Source organism: Hydra vulgaris, chromosome 08 (genome assembly GCF_038396675.1).
Source record: "Hydra vulgaris chromosome 08, alternate assembly HydraT2T_AEP".
Classification (NCBI taxonomy): Eukaryota; Metazoa; Cnidaria; class Hydrozoa; order Anthoathecata; family Hydridae; genus Hydra; species Hydra vulgaris.
Genome location: NC_088927.1, coordinates 9,910,451 through 9,931,362, shown reverse-complemented (window position 1 = coordinate 9,931,362; position 20,912 = coordinate 9,910,451). Strand labels below are relative to the sequence as shown.

The 20,912-nt window shown below is 25.9% G+C and overlaps 1 protein-coding gene across 2 annotated transcripts in view; it reads right to left on the bottom strand.

Moving 5' to 3' along the window:
* Nucleotides 1–20,912, bottom strand: part of LOC100203362 (dynein axonemal heavy chain 3) — a 135,703-nt gene that overhangs the window by 20,752 nt on the left and 94,039 nt on the right. For both annotated transcript variants that reach the window (XM_065803056.1, XM_065803057.1), the window contains 29 exons: nt 20,165–20,296; nt 19,799–19,913; nt 18,159–18,304; nt 17,642–17,797; nt 17,397–17,522; nt 16,312–16,469; nt 16,132–16,212; nt 15,903–16,023; nt 15,618–15,680; nt 15,356–15,541; nt 14,626–15,062; nt 12,157–12,284; nt 11,802–11,926; nt 11,542–11,727; nt 11,249–11,416; nt 9,389–9,522; nt 8,799–9,084; nt 8,393–8,560; nt 8,050–8,264; nt 7,334–7,445; nt 7,153–7,248; nt 6,816–6,994; nt 6,423–6,504; nt 6,032–6,233; nt 3,326–3,429; nt 2,915–3,013; nt 2,725–2,829; nt 2,442–2,579; nt 316–363 (listed from right to left, as the gene is read on the bottom strand). In XM_065803056.1, the coding sequence (XP_065659128.1) occupies nt 316–363; nt 2,442–2,579; nt 2,725–2,829; nt 2,915–3,013; nt 3,326–3,429; nt 6,032–6,233; nt 6,423–6,504; nt 6,816–6,994; nt 7,153–7,248; nt 7,334–7,445; nt 8,050–8,264; nt 8,393–8,560; nt 8,799–9,084; nt 9,389–9,522; nt 11,249–11,416; nt 11,542–11,727; nt 11,802–11,926; nt 12,157–12,284; nt 14,626–15,062; nt 15,356–15,541; nt 15,618–15,680; nt 15,903–16,023; nt 16,132–16,212; nt 16,312–16,469; nt 17,397–17,522; nt 17,642–17,797; nt 18,159–18,304; nt 19,799–19,913; nt 20,165–20,296 (4,296 nt within the window). The remainder of the gene's footprint in view (nt 1–315; nt 364–2,441; nt 2,580–2,724; nt 2,830–2,914; nt 3,014–3,325; nt 3,430–6,031; nt 6,234–6,422; nt 6,505–6,815; nt 6,995–7,152; nt 7,249–7,333; nt 7,446–8,049; nt 8,265–8,392; nt 8,561–8,798; nt 9,085–9,388; nt 9,523–11,248; nt 11,417–11,541; nt 11,728–11,801; nt 11,927–12,156; nt 12,285–14,625; nt 15,063–15,355; nt 15,542–15,617; nt 15,681–15,902; nt 16,024–16,131; nt 16,213–16,311; nt 16,470–17,396; nt 17,523–17,641; nt 17,798–18,158; nt 18,305–19,798; nt 19,914–20,164; nt 20,297–20,912) is intronic.

The following is a 20,912-nucleotide window of genomic DNA, read 5'->3' as shown; positions in this document are numbered from 1 at the left end:
TATAGTAAATTTTTTGAAACTTTGATAAGATTAATTGTTTTACAAAAATGTATATATATATATTATAAAGTCGAACTTTTCAATAATAGAATTAATGCATTTGAAACTGCATTACCATCATAAAATTGTCGTTCCACAAAACTTACAGTGTGCACAATTTATTTAGTTTTGTAACTTTTTACATTATTTTACAGAGGTAAAAAAATTGTAAACTGTTAACAATTATAATTTGGCCTTATTGGTAAACTTATAAATAAATTCTAGAGAAAAAAAAGTTTAGCAAGAAAGAGAGAAATAACAAAAGAAAAAGTTTACCTGGGAAGATGAAAGAACAAAAAGGATCTTATCCTCAATCTCTTTTAGCTAAATCACAGTAAAAAAAATTAATTTGTGAAAAAAAAAAAAAAAGAATAATAGATATAAAAAATAATAAACAAATATGACAATGAAAATATGAAAACAATGGCAAAAAGCAAAAAAATATGAAAACAAAAAAACAATGACAATACAAAAAAATCAAAAAAAGAATAACAATACAAAAAGAATAAAAAAATAAAAAATAAAAGCACGACAACGCTAAAACAAATAAAAAAGTTATTTAAGTATGTTGAATATATGTAAAAAATTAACCCTGATTGATTTTAATAATTTCTGAAAAACAAATTATAAAAACTCAAATAGTCAATAAAAAAGTGTCCAAAAGATTAATAATCTAAATGCTTTATGTCTGCTTTCAATTAAATTGCCCAAAAAAATCAATTTTTTCAAAAAAGAGTCTGGAGTCATTAGGTATTTTAATAGTAATAATATATTGTTAATAAGTGAAAATTGGTCTTTATATAGAGAGAGAAAAAAAAAGAGAAAATTAAACAAAAAAAAAACAGGGTACAATTATTTTTTCTTGTTCGATCATTAGGCAACACATATAAAGTTATATATTTATATATATTAAAAAGATATCAAATAAAGAAGACCATGCAATCAAACATACCCCACATTTTTAATTTTGATTATTAAAATGTAATTTATAAAAATGAAATAATAAGCAGCACTTGACAAACATTTAAAAATTTAAGACATTTTATTTTGTAAGACATTTTTTATGCAAAGGAATTAATGCTTAAGTCTTGAAAATTGACAAGTCTAAGTCCTTTTTGATTAAGATCTTTTTGGCCATAACTGTATAAGTTATGGCCAAAAAGTGAATTGCACTGCCAACCACTAAACTTATGCTTTTGCTAAGAACATGACATGTTGTCACATTTTACTAGTCTAACTCGTGTTCTTTCCAAAATTTTAGGCGATCATAAATGTATTTTTGAGAAAGGAATTACTTTAATGCAGTATGTAACAATTGAAATTAAAGTCCTTGGCAAGACATTTTTAAACTTTTTGAAAATGCACTAACATTCACACTAAAATGCAGTTAAGTATGAATTTGTGAGCTTGAAATCTGTAAACCCCTCTCAGCTAAACACTGTATCACTTTCTTGGTTTGAGGATAGGTAATTCTTGGTCTTCCACAGGATTATTCTGGATTGATGTCATCTGCTGATTTGATGCACTGAATGTTATCATGAAAAGTTGTCTTAGGGATCTTTAAATGTGCAGCAACTATTTGTTCCGATTTGCTGACTTATTTTAAAAATTTTACTTTTATTTAACATATAATGATGCAGCTTTACTCTAAGATAATGATCAAGCTATATGTGAATTTATTGTTTATAGAACATATAAGATTTTTTTTTTTTCGTTGATAACTACATAATTATATAGGATTTTTTGACCATAAATGTATGATTGATTCTATGTTATTGGGCTATTATTGTAATTATTATTATTTTTATTGTTATTACTATTATTATTATTATTATTCTATATGATGAGGTATATAATAGATCAGTATATAATATTAGTTTTTTATATAAACAAAGATAAAAATACGAACTTCTTTTAATAAATTATTTCAGAAGTAAAGAGTGGGAGCCAAAGCCAGAGTCATAGCTGAATAGATTCTGCGCCTTAGCTAAGTTATTAAAAAATAGCTGGCTTTTTTGACTTTAATTTTTAATTCAACTTTTAAATATTTTGTCAATTTTTCAGATAACTATTTCAACTGGAATCTAAAATGTCCAAAACACTTGCACAACTAAACATAATTTGTTTGATTTTTCTAATTTTCAGTTCTAAATTTTTTTAATTCATAAAATAATTTAAACTATTTAAGGATACTAAAAGAAGTCATATTTAAAGAAATGAAAAAAAAGTTTGCAAAAAAAAAAAAAGAAACCAAAACAGGAGTCAGAACCATAAGTTCAATTAAATTGCAGCTATAACCAGAGCCGTGTTTTTTTTCCAGCTCTCTGCTCTCCATACAAAGATCAGATATTCTCGGGGGAGTGTCTGATAATTGTGCAATATGAATGATTGCAAATAAATACCTGCTTTTTGTTTGAAGCGCTCTCAAGAACAAGAAGATTCTTTTGTTCTTCTAATTCTGGTTTTTCCTTGGCTGTTACAATGCAAAGTAATTGATCTTCCAGTCCTAATGGTGTAATCATAAAATTCAGCAATGTAACCTAAACATCAACAAAACCATTAAAAATATTTTTTCTGAACACATGGAATTATACAATTAACCATATTCATAATATTATTAACTATAATAAATTTAATACTTCAAAAAAAATAGACAGTTTAAAATCAAAAGAATAAAAATTTAACCTTTACTGAAATTTCTGGTAGATAATGAGGATTGCGCAAACGTGTTGTAATATAAAGCTTAAAATCTTTTGAATACTCAATAACATTTTCCCCAAGTTTCATATACTAATTTACAATAAATGTAATTGTTTAGTTGTTATGTTCAGAATTGAATTTTAAAATCTAAAACAGATTAGAAATAAAGTAATACCTCAATACCATTTTGTTTAAATGTTAACTTCAGCAACACAGGTTCTAACATTGGATCAAGCTCTTCACCTACATTTTCAAGTAGCACAGGATGCCCAAACTGAAAGAATTAAAGTAAAATTTTTAAAAATAAGAGAGAGAAAAAAAAAGTAAAAAAAAAATTATGGACTAAACTGCATAAATTTTGAAAAAATTTCAAAAGTTATGCAGTTAAAAAAGCAACAAACAAATCAAATAAACTAATATCATAAGCTTAAAAAACCTAAAAAAAAAAGAACTTCGAAATTAAAAAAAAAAAGGACATGAAAAAAAAGAACTTAAAAAACATGAAAAAGAGAATCTGAAAAAAGGAACTTAAAAATTAAAAAAAAAAGACCTGAAAAAAGAACATAAAAAACTAAAAAACAACAACCTGAATAGCATTTTCTAAGGTACGTGCATAATTTGCACTTGACATTTTGACAACTTCTAATTTGTTTGCTTTTTCAAGATTTTTAATCCATTTATTTGCTTGACCTGAACAATTTGATTAAAATAACAAAATTAAAATACTGGAACATTTTTATTAATATAATTGTATATAAGTAACCATTATAATTATAATTTCTAATAATACATTTGAAATCATTTCTATACATTGTAAATCATTTTTTATATACTAAGGTAAAATGAGGCAAAATAAAATAGTTAAGTTTTAACTTTTTTTAAAGGAAATTTTTCGTTGTTGTTTTATTTTAACTGTATATGCAAATTAAATGCATTTTTTTTAAATTTTTTAAGAAACTAAAAAAAAAATTATTTGATTTGCATATACAGTTAAAAAATTATATTAAAAGTATTGCTGTTGAGATTTAAAGCCATGTTAAATCTATGACAGCTTTTAACAATTTAATAAAAAATAAATAATATTTATATACTGTTTTCTAGAGTTTAAACTCAGACTAAGAAAAAGTATTTGATGATGAATTTTTAACTTTGCTCTCAAAATTATTGACTGTTGATGTTCTGATGGTTGACTATGGTAGACTATTTCATGATGGTTGATTCTGGTAAACTATTCCATGTTTTTACTATTCGATTAGTAAATAAATGTTCTCAAATTTGACAACTAACCTGTTGAATGTGTAAACTATGTTTGAATTGATTTCTTCTTGTACTGGCAGCTGGTCCAGACAACAATAATTATGCAAAAAACTTAGGTGGATTATACCATGAGATGTATTCAATGTGATGAAAAAATTTATAAAATTTAATTAAATCACCACGTTTTCTTTTTTTGGGCAATGTTGTTAAAATCATTTTGAATAAACTTTTTCACATGATAATTGTTTTATTTCAGGTATCAACTTGCATGTTGCATGTCTCTGGACAGTTTCAAATTTTTTTAATGTTAATTCACCTCCGCAAGGCCATAAAAGCCACTACAGTCAAAGAGGCTACTTTAATTATGGTTACAACCTTCTCAAGTGCTTTGCCACTACACCACTACTGCATCAAGTATATCAACATCATTTTTATTGCAAGAATACTTTCCATCCTTAAAAAATTTGATAAATTACTTTTTTTGAATTCTGTAAGTGTCTCCAAATATTAGGATGTATATACAGAATTAAAATAGTTAATTCAAGTTGCATGTTATTTTTACTTTCTCAATGACAATGGTACCATCTTTATTTTCAACTGCTTTAATATGGGTTTTAATTTTTGATTTGCTATTTATATATCTACACAATAATTTTTTGCTTTATGAGTAATAGAACTTTCATAACTTTTAGTTGCATGTTTGATTTTTTAACTTTTTTATACTGCTCACTCTAGCTACATTTAAAACTGCTAAATTAGGGTTCAATTAAAATATAGAAGATTTATCTGCAGTGAATAAGGTTAATAAACCATAAGGCTAATAAACCATCAGAGTTGATAAATTAAATAGTTAAGTGAAAATAGCTGTACAGAAGATTAAGTAAGACAAGCTTGTCCTTCTGGTGAATTGGCTGCAATGTTGAAAATTTAATTGTTAAGAAAACATAGAAAATGAGAGAGAATTATGAAGCACCAATGATTGAGTAAAAAAGCTAAATGATCAAAAGTTTTTTGAGCACAAAGAACAGTTAAAATAAAAGAATGCAACTTTGGTTAAAAATAAAATTGTTACATAAAGCAAAGTTTTGGTGAATAGATAGAGTGATTGCAGTTTTTTTACCATGGTAGCATTTCTAGAAAAGAGAATTAGAGGCAACCATACAATGATGGAACAAAAACTCAACTTTGGCAGCTAGAGAAGGCTCAACAACATTTACAATATAATCTTGCACCTTGTCAAAAAGAAATAAGGACAATGTAAATACAACAACAGAATTCCATACAAGGACAAGCTACTTAATTCAAAAGACAACAGTATTTTATATAAAGATAAAAGTTAGAAAATGGCAAGCAAGATTAACAGTGATAAATAATCTAAAAAAGCAAAATGTATAGGACTCATTATATTATTAAAATAGTGACTAGTGGAATGTTAACAACATTGCAATAAATGCAAGCTCAAAGCTCTCACAAAAGAGGGATCAGATTCAAAATCAACTACCTGTTCTAAGCAACCAAAAAGTAATAACTTTTTGTGAAGACTGAAGTATACAATTGCATCGACTGTAAATCAATTTAGAAGTAAAATTACCAGGAAGATTATCGATGTAGTGAACAAACTACAAAAGTCTTAGTTCTACATTCTTCTTTAGAGAGATAGTAAGATCAGATGTATGAGAAATGTTAGACTTTTTTTTGTTACTTGTTTAAGACTTTCCAAAAGCCACTAGAATCTATTTTCTAAGATGAAATACTAATGATATAATGGATCTTAGTGTCAGAAAATACACTGTTTTAAAAACATTATTGATGTCCTATTTTATCTCAAAAATACAATAATAAAAATATTTATTTAAAATACTTTATGTTCAAATTTGAATTTACTTCTTGTTTTTTTGGGCAAAATGATGGGCTAAGTACAATATTAGGCATTATAAAAAATCATAGCATAAAATTAAACATATGATATATTTTTGAGACACCATAATGTACATACATACAGAAACAATCATTTATATTTAAAAACAAATCAAACCTTGAGGATCAATCATAAGAGGCCATCGTCTTGTGTTGTTTACAATGACTCCATTATCAACAGAGAAAGAATCAACGGGAAGACCTGCAATCTGCCATTCTCGAATTTTCAGTGGCTCGCCAAGAGTTGAAGTCAATGTAAAACTTGGAGAACATTTTATCTTGACTTTAGCACAGAGTTTTAACCAATCAGAAATACACTCCTAAACCAAAAACTGCTACTTTATAAACAAAATTAAAAAAAAGTAAAAAAAACAACAACAAAATGTAGTAAAAATTCTCACTGTATTATTACTACACATAATGGTATATATCTTTACAATATATATAAATATATATATATATATATCTTTATAATTTTTATATTATTAAATAGCATAACAATACTCAACATTTCTGAAGTCAACTGTAAAAGCACCCAAGTATGCAATAACTGCTGAAGACATTAAAACATCACCAAAAATTCTGGTGGAACTATAAACAAAACAAAAAATCTTTTTTACAAAAATCAGACAAACAGTAGAGCATAGAAAAGAGTATAGGATTGAAGGTTATACTAACAATCTTCTCTAAAATTAACTTTAAAACATGAACTTTAATGAGCATGGATGTTGCACAAAGCAGCACATATGCTCATCAGTTGAGTGTGGTTCTACAAAGAACACTAATTCGATTCATGAAACACCACTTGATTCGTGAATCAAATCAGTAATGTACAGTTATTAATGTCATATGTCAAAAACTCATTTAGTATTGATTCAAAAACAACTTAAAACAAGAATTACAGTTCTCCAAGATGAAATGCAGTTTCTGTCCAACGACTTTTTTCGCCACCCAAACCACCAATCAATTTGCCTGCACGCTCTAGCTTTTTTTCACATAAAGAAATGTTTGCTTCTAAATCTTCTTTCTTTTTAGTCATCAAATTGAGTTCATCATGCAAATTTTGCAGCTTGTCTGATACCTTTAGATTTGATTTTTAAATCTTAATTATAACATATTTATAAAATTTTTATTAGATAAAAATTTATATCAACTTAATTGTAATAATTGAACAGCTTTAAATATATTCATACTGTATATTATATTTTTATTGACTTTTAAATAGTAAAAAAAAAAAACCTCTTTCAAAACATGACGTTTTTCATTAAGCTTTGTCATTTGCATTTGCAACTCATTTTCTGCTTCTGCAAGTTTGAGTTTCTTGGGTGCAACAACCTAAAAAATGTTCAATCATTATTTAATCATTTTACTTAATAAATTTTTGCATGAAAATATTTGAAACAATGTTCTTCTTTTATACTTTAGCAACCCTGTCATACACTTCCATAGCTCGCACCCACTTGCAAAGCCCCTCGCAAGCTTCAGAAGCTTGTTTCACTATATCTGGAACAAACTGATCATTTGTGATGTATCTAAAATAAAATGAAATGCAAATAAAAATATTTTTTTTGTTCTCCACCCCCTAAATTCTTTTCTCCTTCTCCTAAATTCTTTTCTCCACCTCCTAAATTCTTTTTTCCACCTCCTAAATTCTTTTCTCCATCCCCTAAATTCTTTCAGTTAAAACAAACAGCTTAGTTGTTGAAAAAATGTTTTTATATCAAATTAATAAAAGAAAGGTATGATTTATTTTTGATTGCTGATTAAATGTAATAAATGATTTTATGTTTACAAGTTAAGTCAATTTAAAATCATAAGAAATCTCCAGCTTTCATCACCAGAAATAAACAAGTTTTTGTTTAACAGTATTTATAAACTTGAATTTAATTTACACAATTGTAAAATAAACTCAAGTTTGAATTTGAGTTCAAAAAAAAACTTCATCCATCTTTTGTTGCACATTCTTTTACTAAAACATTTTGCAAAATACAACCATGTCAGAGATATGACATGGTACAACACAGGAGAGCTAATAGTGACCTAAATTTTAAAAAAGTTTTAATTTCATTCAATTGCATTATACTAACTCCATAGTGAAAATAATTTAGCTATATTTTAATAGAACAATCAATTTACTTTGTTCTTATGACTTTCATAGTGGCTGGTGGAATATTGTCTTTATCAAAAGATTTCAGTTGATCTAGAAACTTTAAATCACTTAGTATTTTTTGAGATGGTCCCCAATAGTCATCAATTTTTCCAGCACCAGATGCATCATTCTTTCGATCTGGTTTAATACCTTTCATGATACAAACAGCCTCCATTACTAATTTAATTATACTAGGAGGATTCTAGAAAAAAAAAAATTAAAATAAAAAAACAAATTAAATATAAAAATAAAATAAATAACAAATAAAGTAAAAAAAAAAAAAAAAAAATTAATAAAAAAAAAAGAAAAAAACAATGTAAAAATACATACTTTCATAGTTTTTACTTGACTAATATCACTTGGTTTAAGAGTGTTTAAAGCCTCAATTGAAGCTTCAAGGGCTGGAATGGCTTCGGCAAGATCACTTTCACAGTCTGATTTAATTCCTTGAGCTATGGCAGCTGCTTTGTTAGCTATTTCTTCATCTGCAGACACAACCTAAAGTATTTTTTTCTCAATATTTACTTTTTAATTTAAAAAAAAAAGTTTTGAACTTTAAACTATAACTAATTTAATCAAATGAAATAATTATAATATAAAATAAATAATAATAAAAAATAAAAACTATTAAACAAAAGTAATGTAATAAGGTTTACAACTTATAACAAAAAAAAAAAAAAAGAAACAATAATTACTCCTGTATTTAAAAATGTAAATACAGGAGTAAAGTGAAAACCTCTTTCTTTGCTTGAACTTCAACAGTGTCTTGCGCAATTTTAGTCATCAACTTTTTAGTTTCTTCTGAAGTCTCAACAAGCTTTGGTTGCAGTGATATTAACTCTTCTTGCATAATGCTAACTTGAGATGCTGCAAACTCAAGTTTTTCTAAGCCAATGACATATCGACTTTTGAGTGACTGTATCTCATCTTGTTTAACATGAAGCAAGTTTTTAAATGCTTGAAGCAACTCAAGATATGAAGTAGGAGTAACGTAATTGTATCTTCTTAATGTGTGTAAGTATCTACATGTTAAATTAAATTTTTTTTTTTTCATAGCTTATTTAATTTTATATCACAATAAAACATTTTTAGCAAACAAAATAAACATTGAAACAATGCCGGCAAACAAAATGACTTCACTTTGAGTGAAAACTAATGATGCTAATGTTTCAGAAGTAAGAATGAATCTAACTAATACCTAATAAATACAATTTAAGACACTATATACATAACTTAATTAAACCATCGTTTTTAGTAACTGTTTATATCTTAGTATAAATTAATTCAAAAACAAATCAAAATAAATAAAAATAACTTTTAACATACTTTTCTGATTGTCTAACGGCACTTTCATGAAAATATTTACACATTTGAACTGCAGAATTTTGAACAGTTGGCTCTATATTGATATCTTTTAAAAATGCTTTTGCTACCATTTCTAACGCATCATCAGGCCATGCCTATGAAACAATTTATATAGCTGTGGTGATTTAAATTTCTTTTAATACTGTTTTTTATTTTTCTGACAGCATTCTCATTAAGTTAATAATCATACAAATAATATAACAATCAATCATAAATACTTAGAAAATAATGTTTAAATTAATTTTTTGATAAAGTTTGGCATTCTGGTCTTCTTCATAAGCTTGTTTCATATGGGTTTTGAGATTATTTAATCATTTCTGTCTAACCCTATTATTAAATTCATCATTGAAGCCAAACACTCTTCTTCATTTTCCAGTAAATTGTGGGGTAGCACAAGGTTCTATCTTTGATTCTGTCTTGTTTCTTATCTACATTAATGATCTTCCTGACAACCTTACATCTAAAGCAGATGACTCAACTTTATACTCCTGTCTTCTCTTTTTTTGTCTTTTGAATCCAATGTCTATTCAGAAACAGCTTAGGGCTTACAGTGGCTTGTGAATTTTAATTCCAACAAAAGTTATGTAATAGAAACAACTATCGCAATATTGTCAATATTTTCTCAAAGTCCTCTTCTTTAAGTCTTATTAGATTATCATTCACTATTGACCTCTCATGAAAACCATATATTCAATCTATTGCAAAGTTATTTGCTCAGGTTAATAACATTTTTTAGATTAAAAAAAATATATATAGTAGGACAAACAAAATTCTTTTTTTAATGGAATCATATAAAGGAGAGGTATCCTGTTATATCAAAAAAATAAAAATAAAAAAAACTGAAGAGCTATCAAAGTACCGTTTTACGGTAGGTAAAATTAATATGTTATTTAATATGTTTTTTTATTTATCTTCTCTTCATCATGCTACTTTCTTACTCCTGATTTATTCTCTACCTCTATATTATTTGCCCCTGTATGGAATACTATTGTCATATTTGGGCATGTTCTTCTAATGATGCACTTTCTCTCCTAAACAATGTCTAAAAACACTTTTTAAAAGTAGTTAAGCCTGCTCTATCTGCATTATCTACTTGAGCAACTTTTCCATCATCAAAAAGTTGTTCCATCATCAATCTTTTTCTTTTTTCTAAAAAACTATCATGGTTGCTGTTCAAATAAGCTTTTATCACTAGTTCCATCAACTTGTCATTCAGTCACATCCTTTTACTGTATTGGCAATTTATGCTCTAAAAACTTTTATTCACCTAGTTTTTTCTCTTTGCACATCTTCATGACACAATCAATAACTTTTCTTCTGTCAAACGCTTCCTTGCTCTTTAACACTAATCTTTCTTTAACATTTAACAATATTCATATTCAATTAATTTATCAACTAACAGATGCAGATTCTCTAATAAAACCCTCTTTATTTAAGACAAGGTCCAAAAACACATTGCCAAAAAAAAAATGTTATTGAACCTTGTTTTTGTTGTTGCTTGATATGTAATTGACTTGCTATTTATATATACTTGCTATTTATATAATTCCTTAAATTATAATTTATTTAAATTATAATTTAAGTAACTTTAAGTGTTCTACTTATTTTACACATAACAAACATTGTGCTCAATTACAAATTTAATCACAGATTCAAACACAAAGTCACAGATTAAATCAAAGATTGAAAAAGTTTTTTATGTTAATAAAATCAACAAGTTTAAATATTATTTTAAAAACTAATACAGCCCCTCATTTTTTTTATCCCTTTAACTAAAAATGGATTCCGCTATCTTTATCCTAATTGTATAAATGGAATTACCTGAAACCAATCAATAGTACAACAATTAATAAGTGAAGGAAACATTCTTAAGCGATTTCTAAAAGCATCTCCAATTGGGCTCATTGCTAATACTATGTGAAGGTTTGTTTTCACTCTATCAATGAAGTAATTATACATTGCTAATGGAGTAGAATCAATTTTTTTACCCTAGAATGATTATATAAAAAAATTAAAAAACTAAAACCAACACATAAAAAACAAACAAACATAAAAAATAATAATAACTTATAAAAGCATAATAAACAGAAAAAAAAACAAAGCTATTCAATTACTTCATTTCTTGCTATTCCTTGCATTTTATCAATTACATCAGCTTTCTCGTCAGCTGCAAATATATTTGGCACATCACCTGTATTTAAAATCATGTTGATGTCCTCAACAAACAGCTCATCTTTTATTTGGTTATCAATAAACAAAAAAACAGTTGGTTTACCATCAACTCCAGATAACATTAACAGCTAAAATTAAAACACAATTAAAATACTTAAACATTTTGTTTTGAAAATATAACTAAAAGATTTTCTAATGAAACCTTTTTAAGATCATTACGCCAATCAATTTTATTGTAACTTTTTGATATCTCAATTTGAAACAGTACAAAATCTGCAATGAAAGTTGCTAACTTTGCAATACTTTGACGGCCACTTCCTCCAACACCTAAAATCCACATTTTTATACTATGATCAAAAACTTTCATCTACTTTTAATTATTAAATAAATTGAAATATATATTTTTTAAGTGTTTTTATTGTTTTCATAACAACTGCTTTATAATCAATTTTTCAATTTTTGATTAAATGTATGATTTCCATTAATCATACATTTAATCAAAACCATCCAGTCATTAAAAACCTGGTTAAAAATATAGTATTAAGTAAAATTAGTACCAACTAATAAAGCATGGCCATTGGCTTGCTTCAGAATACGAGCTACTTTTGAAATATGTTCAATGGCAAACTTGAACATAACAAGTGACATTGGAGTTTTGCTCATCAGATTATAATCCTCTAAAAAACTAAAAAAAAAAGATAAAATCAAGTATTAAAGTAGACAAAATTAAATGTTAAAGAAGATAAAAATAAAAACTATATGTATATACATATATATATATATATATATATATATATATATATATATATATATATATATATATATATATATATATATATATATATATATATATATATATATATATATACATATATATATATATATATATATATATATATATATATATATATATATATATATATATATATATGTAAATTATGTTAGTGTATTTTACAAATAGAGTGCTCAATGTTCTTAAAGAACAGAGCAATAATAAATTAGTAAAAAACACTTACCTAACTTTCACCATTGCTGGATCATCAGGAAGAGTTCAACTCTTCCTGATGATCCAGCAATGGTGAAACTTCAAGTCGAAGATAAAAGTTAGATAAGTGTTTTTTACTAATTTATATATATATATATATATATATATATATATATATATATATATATATATATATATATATATATCTATCTATATATTCTAATTCATTTCCCCAAGGCCACTACAGATGAAGAGGCTACTTAATTGTGGTTATAACCCTCTCTCAACTCTATAACTCCAAAAGACGAACCTTGACAAACAAGACTGCTGCCCAGAGAAACAAGTTGAGCGCAGTACTACCAGGGATGTGGTGGGAATCGAACATGGATCCTCTCGCCTATGAAGCGAGCACTCTACCACTACACCACTACCGCATATATATGTATATATATATAAATATATATATATATATATATATATGATGCAGTAGTGGCATATTGGCTCTATATATTAATATATATAGAGCGCTTGCTTTGTAAGTGGGAAGTTCCAAGTTTAATCTCCACCACGGCTTTGAGAGTTGAGAGAGTGTTTTAAACTCAATTTTAAAAAAAAATTTCTCTACCAAACTATAATATTATGATACTTAAAATTTTTTTTTACAAAATCAAAAGCATTTTAATAAAAACAAATTAGAGTATTTGAATACAATATACAACTTTAAATATTATAAACAGTGCTTTCAAAAAAAAATATGTGCAGTAAAATATTCAGCTCATTTTTTTTTCTACTTTCTTTTTAAACTTACATTTACTCTTAATTAATTAATTAATTTAAATATTAGCTTAAGAATTTTCTATAAGAGGTTGAATAAACTAAAATTCAATGCAAGGTCATGATATCGTGAACTTAAAAAACATGTTCAATAAAAAAAAGTATTTCTTCAAATATAGATAGAAATGAAAAAATTAGTGTTTACGCAGCGGGTAGAAAACCTATGTTGACTGCTAGAGATCAGCTCACAAGATTAAGTTGGTGTAAAGAGATGTTTGGTGGACTTTGGAGAAGTGGAAATAACTTAGGGATCAACTAGTTGTTTGAGAAGTTAGAGAAATGGAAACACTAAGATCACTAAGTAAGATCACTAACTTAGTGATCACTAAGTTGGAGAAGTAAAAAATACAAATAGAAAAAGCAAAGTTCATTTTAAAAGATTTAATCCTAAAAAAGTATAGTAACTTCTTTGTTGTATCTTTGCAAGGCGGCCGAAGAAGTGTTGGTATAAGGCCTATTTTAATTTTAGCAGAGTAGCGTGTGCATCATTTATACAGACCAAATCATCCAACATATTTATATAGAGGCGTTAGAAAACTGCATGGTTTCATCAGCTAAATGATCAAAATGAATGATGACAAATTCAACAAGATTTAGTGCCTGTCCACACAGCTCCTACAGTAAAAGGATGAAAAAAGAAATAAAAAAAAGTTTTTATGTCCATGACCAGCATAATCGCCTGTTTTGAATCCAATTGAATCTATATCGCTTTGAAAAGACAAAAAATTATTCAATTTATAGATAAGATCCATATATACAGTAGGTAAAAAAAAAAAGGCACAACTTTTTTTCAAAAAAGTTTTTGTAAAAAACGATAGTTAATTTTTTTTTTAAGGGAAAAAAACAATCAATTATTTGAAAATAGCATTATATTGAAGCATTTCAAAAAAGATGTGTTGCTTACAAAAAAGATGTGTTTAAATACTGGTTTGAATGTTATTTTTGTCGCAAATATAAATTTTTTATATATTTTGTTATTATGTTTGATAATGTTTTTATATACAATTTTATGTTTTAGTATGTTACCGAGATGCAATATTTGTTTAAAAAGGATTTTTCTAGCAAATAAATATTTTTAAATATATTTCCTTTAGTTTCTATTTAATGGTAGTTCAAATATGCTTTAGGCAACAAAACTTTAAAATGCCTACCTTTTTCGAAAGCAATGTATATCTTTAAAAAATATAAAAAAAATACATATACACACCTTTCCATTCTTAATGTCAATAAACTAAGGTCTGTTACTTCATCATATATTTTTTCAGAAGAATTGCTTGGCATGTAATCTCCAAAAAACAATGATCTAATGCTAGAATCTGTGATAGGTCCAATAGGTACAAGATGTTTCATTAGAGTGCCAAGTTCTTTATTAAATTGCTTTTTTGTAGTGTCAGTAATCAAATCAAAGAAAAATAATCTATCTGAATCGTCAATAAGTCGATCATAAAAAACTCGATAGACTTCATGAACCCATAATCTAATAAGTTTATTAGTATCCTGTAAATGGGTGCTGGGTACTAATAGTATGCCTCTAATGACTCGAGAAAAATCACGAAGGTTAAATACATAATGTGATTTGGATGGTGTAGGAAGAAAATTAGCCATTGCTGATTTATAAACTTGCATTGTGGCATTTACAATTATCTTAAAATATAATTTATAAAAAAAATATATTTATTTTATTTATTTGACAAATATTTATACAGGATAAATTACTTCAGAAAATATTACAACTCTGTAATCAATGTTAGTCCTGTTATAAAATATAATAAAATTATAAGTCCTGCTATAAAATATAATAAAATTATAATCATTTTTTTTAATATATAATTAATATATATACAAAAATATAATATATACAAAAAAGCAACCTAAAAATTACTTGAATGTAAAATCATAAAAAATATAGCTTTAGACTTTTTACAAAAATTGTTCACCTTCCCAAGTCGAAGAAAATCTGCTTCAAAACCTCTTCCATAATGCCAATCACAGATAGTGGAAAAAATTTTTGTAAGTGTGTTGTCATCAAAATCAGCAACAGAAACAACATTCAAGTGTCGCATGAAACGACTTGTAATTTCATTTCTTCCTCCTCCAGGAGGACACATTGCTGTTATAAGCAACTAAGAAAATTGATACAAAAAAGATTAATACAATGTAATAATAATTTTGCATTATACTTAATTTCATTTAACTTACAATATCTTCTAAAATTATAGTTGAAGTATCTGTCAAATTATACCAGTTCTTTTGATCTAATAACTGTAAAGTTGAAAATTGTAAAGTATCTAATAATCTAATGATCTAATAACTGTAAAGTTAATAGTTGAAAATTGTAAAAGTTGTTCGCATAGCTCAATCTGATGAGCTGTACAAACTTCACAATTTAATTTCGATTCAATTTCAAAAATTTTTAAAATTTAGGTCAAAAAAATCTCCAACCCTAAAAAAAGTATATAAAAAAAATTCTATACAATATTATACCTGCCTTAGAAGCTCAATTGGGGGTTGGGCACCATACTTTTCTTTTGCTGGCATATTTATATCATCAATAAACAAAACACACTTTTTACCAGGTGGTGGTCCGTATACACCTTTGCGTCGCCTGTCAAGTAACATAGATTTAAAAACATTCATAAAACTAATTAATATTAAAGGTTGAGTAACAAAAAAAATACCAATATAATCTTCTCATATAAAAAAATGTTTTTACCTGTCAAGCTTTTCCATCACTAGTTCTTGCGTTTGCTGTGCAGTTGTTCGTGCAGAAAAGTTAAAATTTACTGGAACAAATCTTTACAAAAAATATTTAGTATTAAATAGTTCCAATAAACTTCAATTTTATTTTTTAAATTAAATTGAAATAAAAAAGGAAATACAATATATCAAATACTTTTCTTTTGGAAGTTTGACTAGATAACTGTTGGTAATTGCAGATTTTCCTGTTCCTGTGTTACCAATAAACATTATAGGAGCATCTCGTAAAATCAGTAAATCCAAAAAAAATGTCTGTCTTGTCGTTTCATCTGTGTTAATTATTAGCTCAGATACCTAACAATATATATGTCAAAATATATATGTTTTTTACATATATTTGTGATGTGATTTGAATAAAGTAAAACAACAAAAATATAAAAAGGAACAAAAAGATTTAAAAAAATGATGAAAGAAGAAAATGAATAAAAAAGTAAAAACGAACAAATAGATTTAATAAAATAAAACAAAAACAATCAATTAAAAGCAAAGTAACAACTTAAAAGAAAAGAAGATCGAAAAATGTTCAAAAAAACATTTTTCTGTTTCCGCCAAAAATCTCTTTTCTGTTTCTACCAAGAGTAACAAATATAATTTATTTTATTTTGTAGAAGTTTTTGTATTTGCTTTTTTGTTATGTAATTTTGTTTTCGTTTTGTAGTTTTTGCCTTTTCATTTGCATAAAGTTTGTTATTATTTGTGCTGTTGCTGCTAATAATTTTTATTGTTGTTATTAATTGAGTGTTTTCATATTTTTTTGTCTTTTTATTTAATTTATTATATTTTAAATATTATGTTTTTATAACAAATTTAATTTACACTTGCTTTCATTTATTAATAATAACAGTTGAATTTTTTTGTTTGTTTGTTTATTTTATTTAGGTGTCACTCCAATGACTAGTTTTTAACTATATGAGTGACAACTAACCTAATTTTGTAAAATTATAAAAATTTGTAATTTTCAATTTTTGGTTAAATAAATGGATATATTAGATACATACTGAGAGATAAGGTAAATAAAACATGTTTAAAGAGCATTTATTGCAGCAAAAAACTTTATTGTTTTTTCATAATACTTCTTTTTCTTCTTTTTCTGAAAACTGGCATATGTATTTAAAAAATAAATTGAACAAAATAAACAGTTGCAACATAAATCTGCAAAAATAACTGTGTAGTTGAAGAAATAAAAAGAATTGAGTTTGAACCTAAAAATTAGGTTTGAACCTGTGCAGTTTGAGGAATAACAAGACAATTTTTATCAACAGTCTCCATCCAATGCAGCCATGAACCATTTCCTTGTTTAACAAACACATAATCATAAACAGTTCCAGCATCAGGAATAAGATTGCTCTAAAACCAAAAAATATTTACCAAGTATATGAAAATATTTTATATAAAAAATATTGCAAACAATATTGAAATAATGCAAGATACCATTGGTTTTAAAATAATTCATACAAAAAATCAACCTTTAAAACTTTTTTCGGCTTTGGATTTAGTTTATCTTGTCCATTAATAAGTGTTCTATAAAATTCACTAAATATTATTCTACTCTTTGAGTCTATAAATGTACCAAGAGACCACACAATAGAGAAAATAAAGCAAGACACCAACCAGGATAAAATCTAAAAAAAATTATTTACTATTATTTACAATAAAAAACGTGTTAAAAATATACTTTGTTGGTTTGTTCACAAATCAATTGGCTGATAATTTCTAACGAAACGCTATTTACTGTTTTTTTTATTAAAAAAAAAACTTCTTTTTTATTAAAATTTGTTAAAAATTTTTAAAACATACAAAAATACTAAAATATTTTATTTTTTTTAATTTAAAGTGTAAAGAAATTGGAACTAAAATGTTGCAAAAATTTTTGTTAAAAAAAAAGCTAAAAATTATCACATTCTGCTTATATCTGTCAGTATTTTAATATTGGATTATTTTAAGGATATTTTCAGCAAGTAATGCTTATTACATAACACAAACCTGACTTGTTGGATACTTATTTGCATTGTCTGATTCTTTATTATGATATACTTCTTCCAATAACAATGAGTAGAGTTTGATAAAATTCTGAACCAAAAACATGTTTGACATACTGCATAGTAACAGACAGTTGTTTTTAATGTAATCTAATAATAAAATAAAAACTTGTTAGACAACTTGTTGTTTTTTAAAAGCCTTTGATATGTCAAGAACATGTCTTTGCGTCATTAATTCTATCTAATGCACCATAAAACACTTCAATTACTATTGGCTAACAAATGATCAGTAGAGCAAGAGGATCAAAATCAATATTGAATGTCAGAGAGTAAGTTGGACTCAAGGTAAGATATTAAAACTTTGTAAACAAAAACTTAAAGAACTTGCTAATAATAGTAAAAAAAATTGATTAGGTAAAAATAATATATATATATATATATATATATATATATATATATATATATATATATATATATATATATATATATATATATATATATATATATATAATTATTATTATATATAATTATTATTATATATAATTATTATTATATATAATTATTATTATATATAATTAGAACAGTCAAAGCAATCTATAAATGTTTTTAAAATTAGAATCATACAATTTTTAGATATCATTTTTTAGCAGATAACAAAATTCAGTTAAGCACTTGTTAAATAATTACCAAGTATTGAAGAGAATTCTGCAGAACATTTATGCAAGACTGTGACAGAAATGTTAAAAAACAAACCAAGTATTGAAGAGAATTTTGCAGAACATTTATGCAAGGCTGTGACAGGAATGTTAGAAAACAAACTAAGTATTGAAAAGAATTCTGCAGAACATTTACGCGAGACTGTGACAGGAATATTTAAAAACAACTCAATGGAAATGGGAGTAATTAGTGTCTAATAATGGTTTAATCTCTTAATAAGCAATAGGAAGAGTTTGGTCATTAGATTCTAAAGATGAAAGAAAGATAAGTTAGAAGAAACGAAAATAGTTTTGTCTTTTATTTTGCAAATAATTCTGTCTTTTACTTGAAAAATAAGATATGCTTTCCACAAGTTTTAAGAATTTTTAAAACAGGTATTTGATGATGTAATGTTTCCAACTAAAACCATATAACAATAGCAGTTTTTTACAGTTTATAAAATTTTAAAACTTCAAATTTAATAAAAATACCAATCTGAAAAACCTTACTAAATTAGAAAAAAAAAAATTATTATTTTACGCAATTATTTTTCTGAAGAATTTCATTTTATTTGCTTTTTTTTAGAAAATGTTTTATTTAGAGTTAAAAACTTTGGTCTTTTTAAAAACAAAAACAAAAACTTCCTATGGCAGATAGCTTTTGTTTTGCACCCATCAGCTTAATTATTTATCTTGAACCATTGAAGTAAATCACAAAATATATAGAAATATTATTCTTTTCAGCATTGTATTAATGCCATTCACAAGATATGCAACAGTTTTTACATTTTTAAAGCTCTTTACTTTTAAGTATTTACTTTTTTATAGCTACAAATATAAATGGCCTAAAATGCCTCTTAGCAGAAATGAACCAATAATAGAAAATTGACGGTTTAGTACAGATATTTTATATTAAACCAACTTAAAAACTTTTTATTTAAAAGTCTACCTAAGCAAGGCTGCATCAGCCATTTAAATAAATCTTGTACAAGTTCCATCTGCTCTTTATTCAAAGACTCTTGTATATTTTGCAAGTATGAAATCATAAGTGGCTCCCAACCAAGCTGGAATCATATATTTATGTTCAAATTAAAACAAAAATTATATAAACTTTGTATAAAATGCACTTTTTCTTTGCAATTTTTGATATAAAAAATATTTTTTTTAATTATTAAAAAAATTTAAAAAAACGAGAAAAATGACTTCATAAATAAAATTGATTTTTTTATGGCAAATATCAAAATTAACATTTAATAATATTATACATAATTAGAAAAATCAAAAAATAATAAAATGTAAAATTTTCAAATTTTACCTGGTGTGGTTCCAAATAGATCATGCCACATCGACTGACAGTAGCTGGCGATGCCTGTTCAAGATCAGCAGTTTCAAATATCAAACTCTGTTTAACGCTCATTTGAATAATTTCTCCACTCATTAAGCATAGCTGAAATTTCAAAATATTTTTAAATATAACTTTGTACTTTATTGTATAAGTAAAAGAATTTCTTTTTTATATAAAAAAAAGAGGAAGAAATTCTAAAAAAAAGTCTAGATTGCATATTGATGTTGAGGTCAGAAGCATTGAAGAACTCTTTGACAAGATGCTGAGAGTGTCCTTAAGTTATTCGAACAGATGGATGGCCAATTTGAGGGTCAAGCCAACAAATATTTTCAAACTTGTTAATAAACTTGAAGTTGTAGAATAAATTACCTTGAATGCATCTTTTATTTAGTGATGTGAGATGAAGATGTAATTATCTGGCTTTGCTGAATAAGGCTCTGAGAAGCGGAATTTCTTTGGTGGAATGGTTTTGAAAGTTTTTTAATGCTGTGTGCAGAATTAGAATTCCATACCATAACCAACGCAAGAGCCAGGTTGCAGTCCAATATTTGATTTGAATTATTGTTTTGTAGCATAATTGGGCTGTCATGGGTTGAGTTAATAGAAATAAGTTTACTGTCACCAGCATAAAACTTCATTGAATTGCTAACTAAGTCTGTGATGTCATTAATGTATAAGTTGAAAAGAAGAGGTCCTAGAACAGATCCTTGTGGGACAC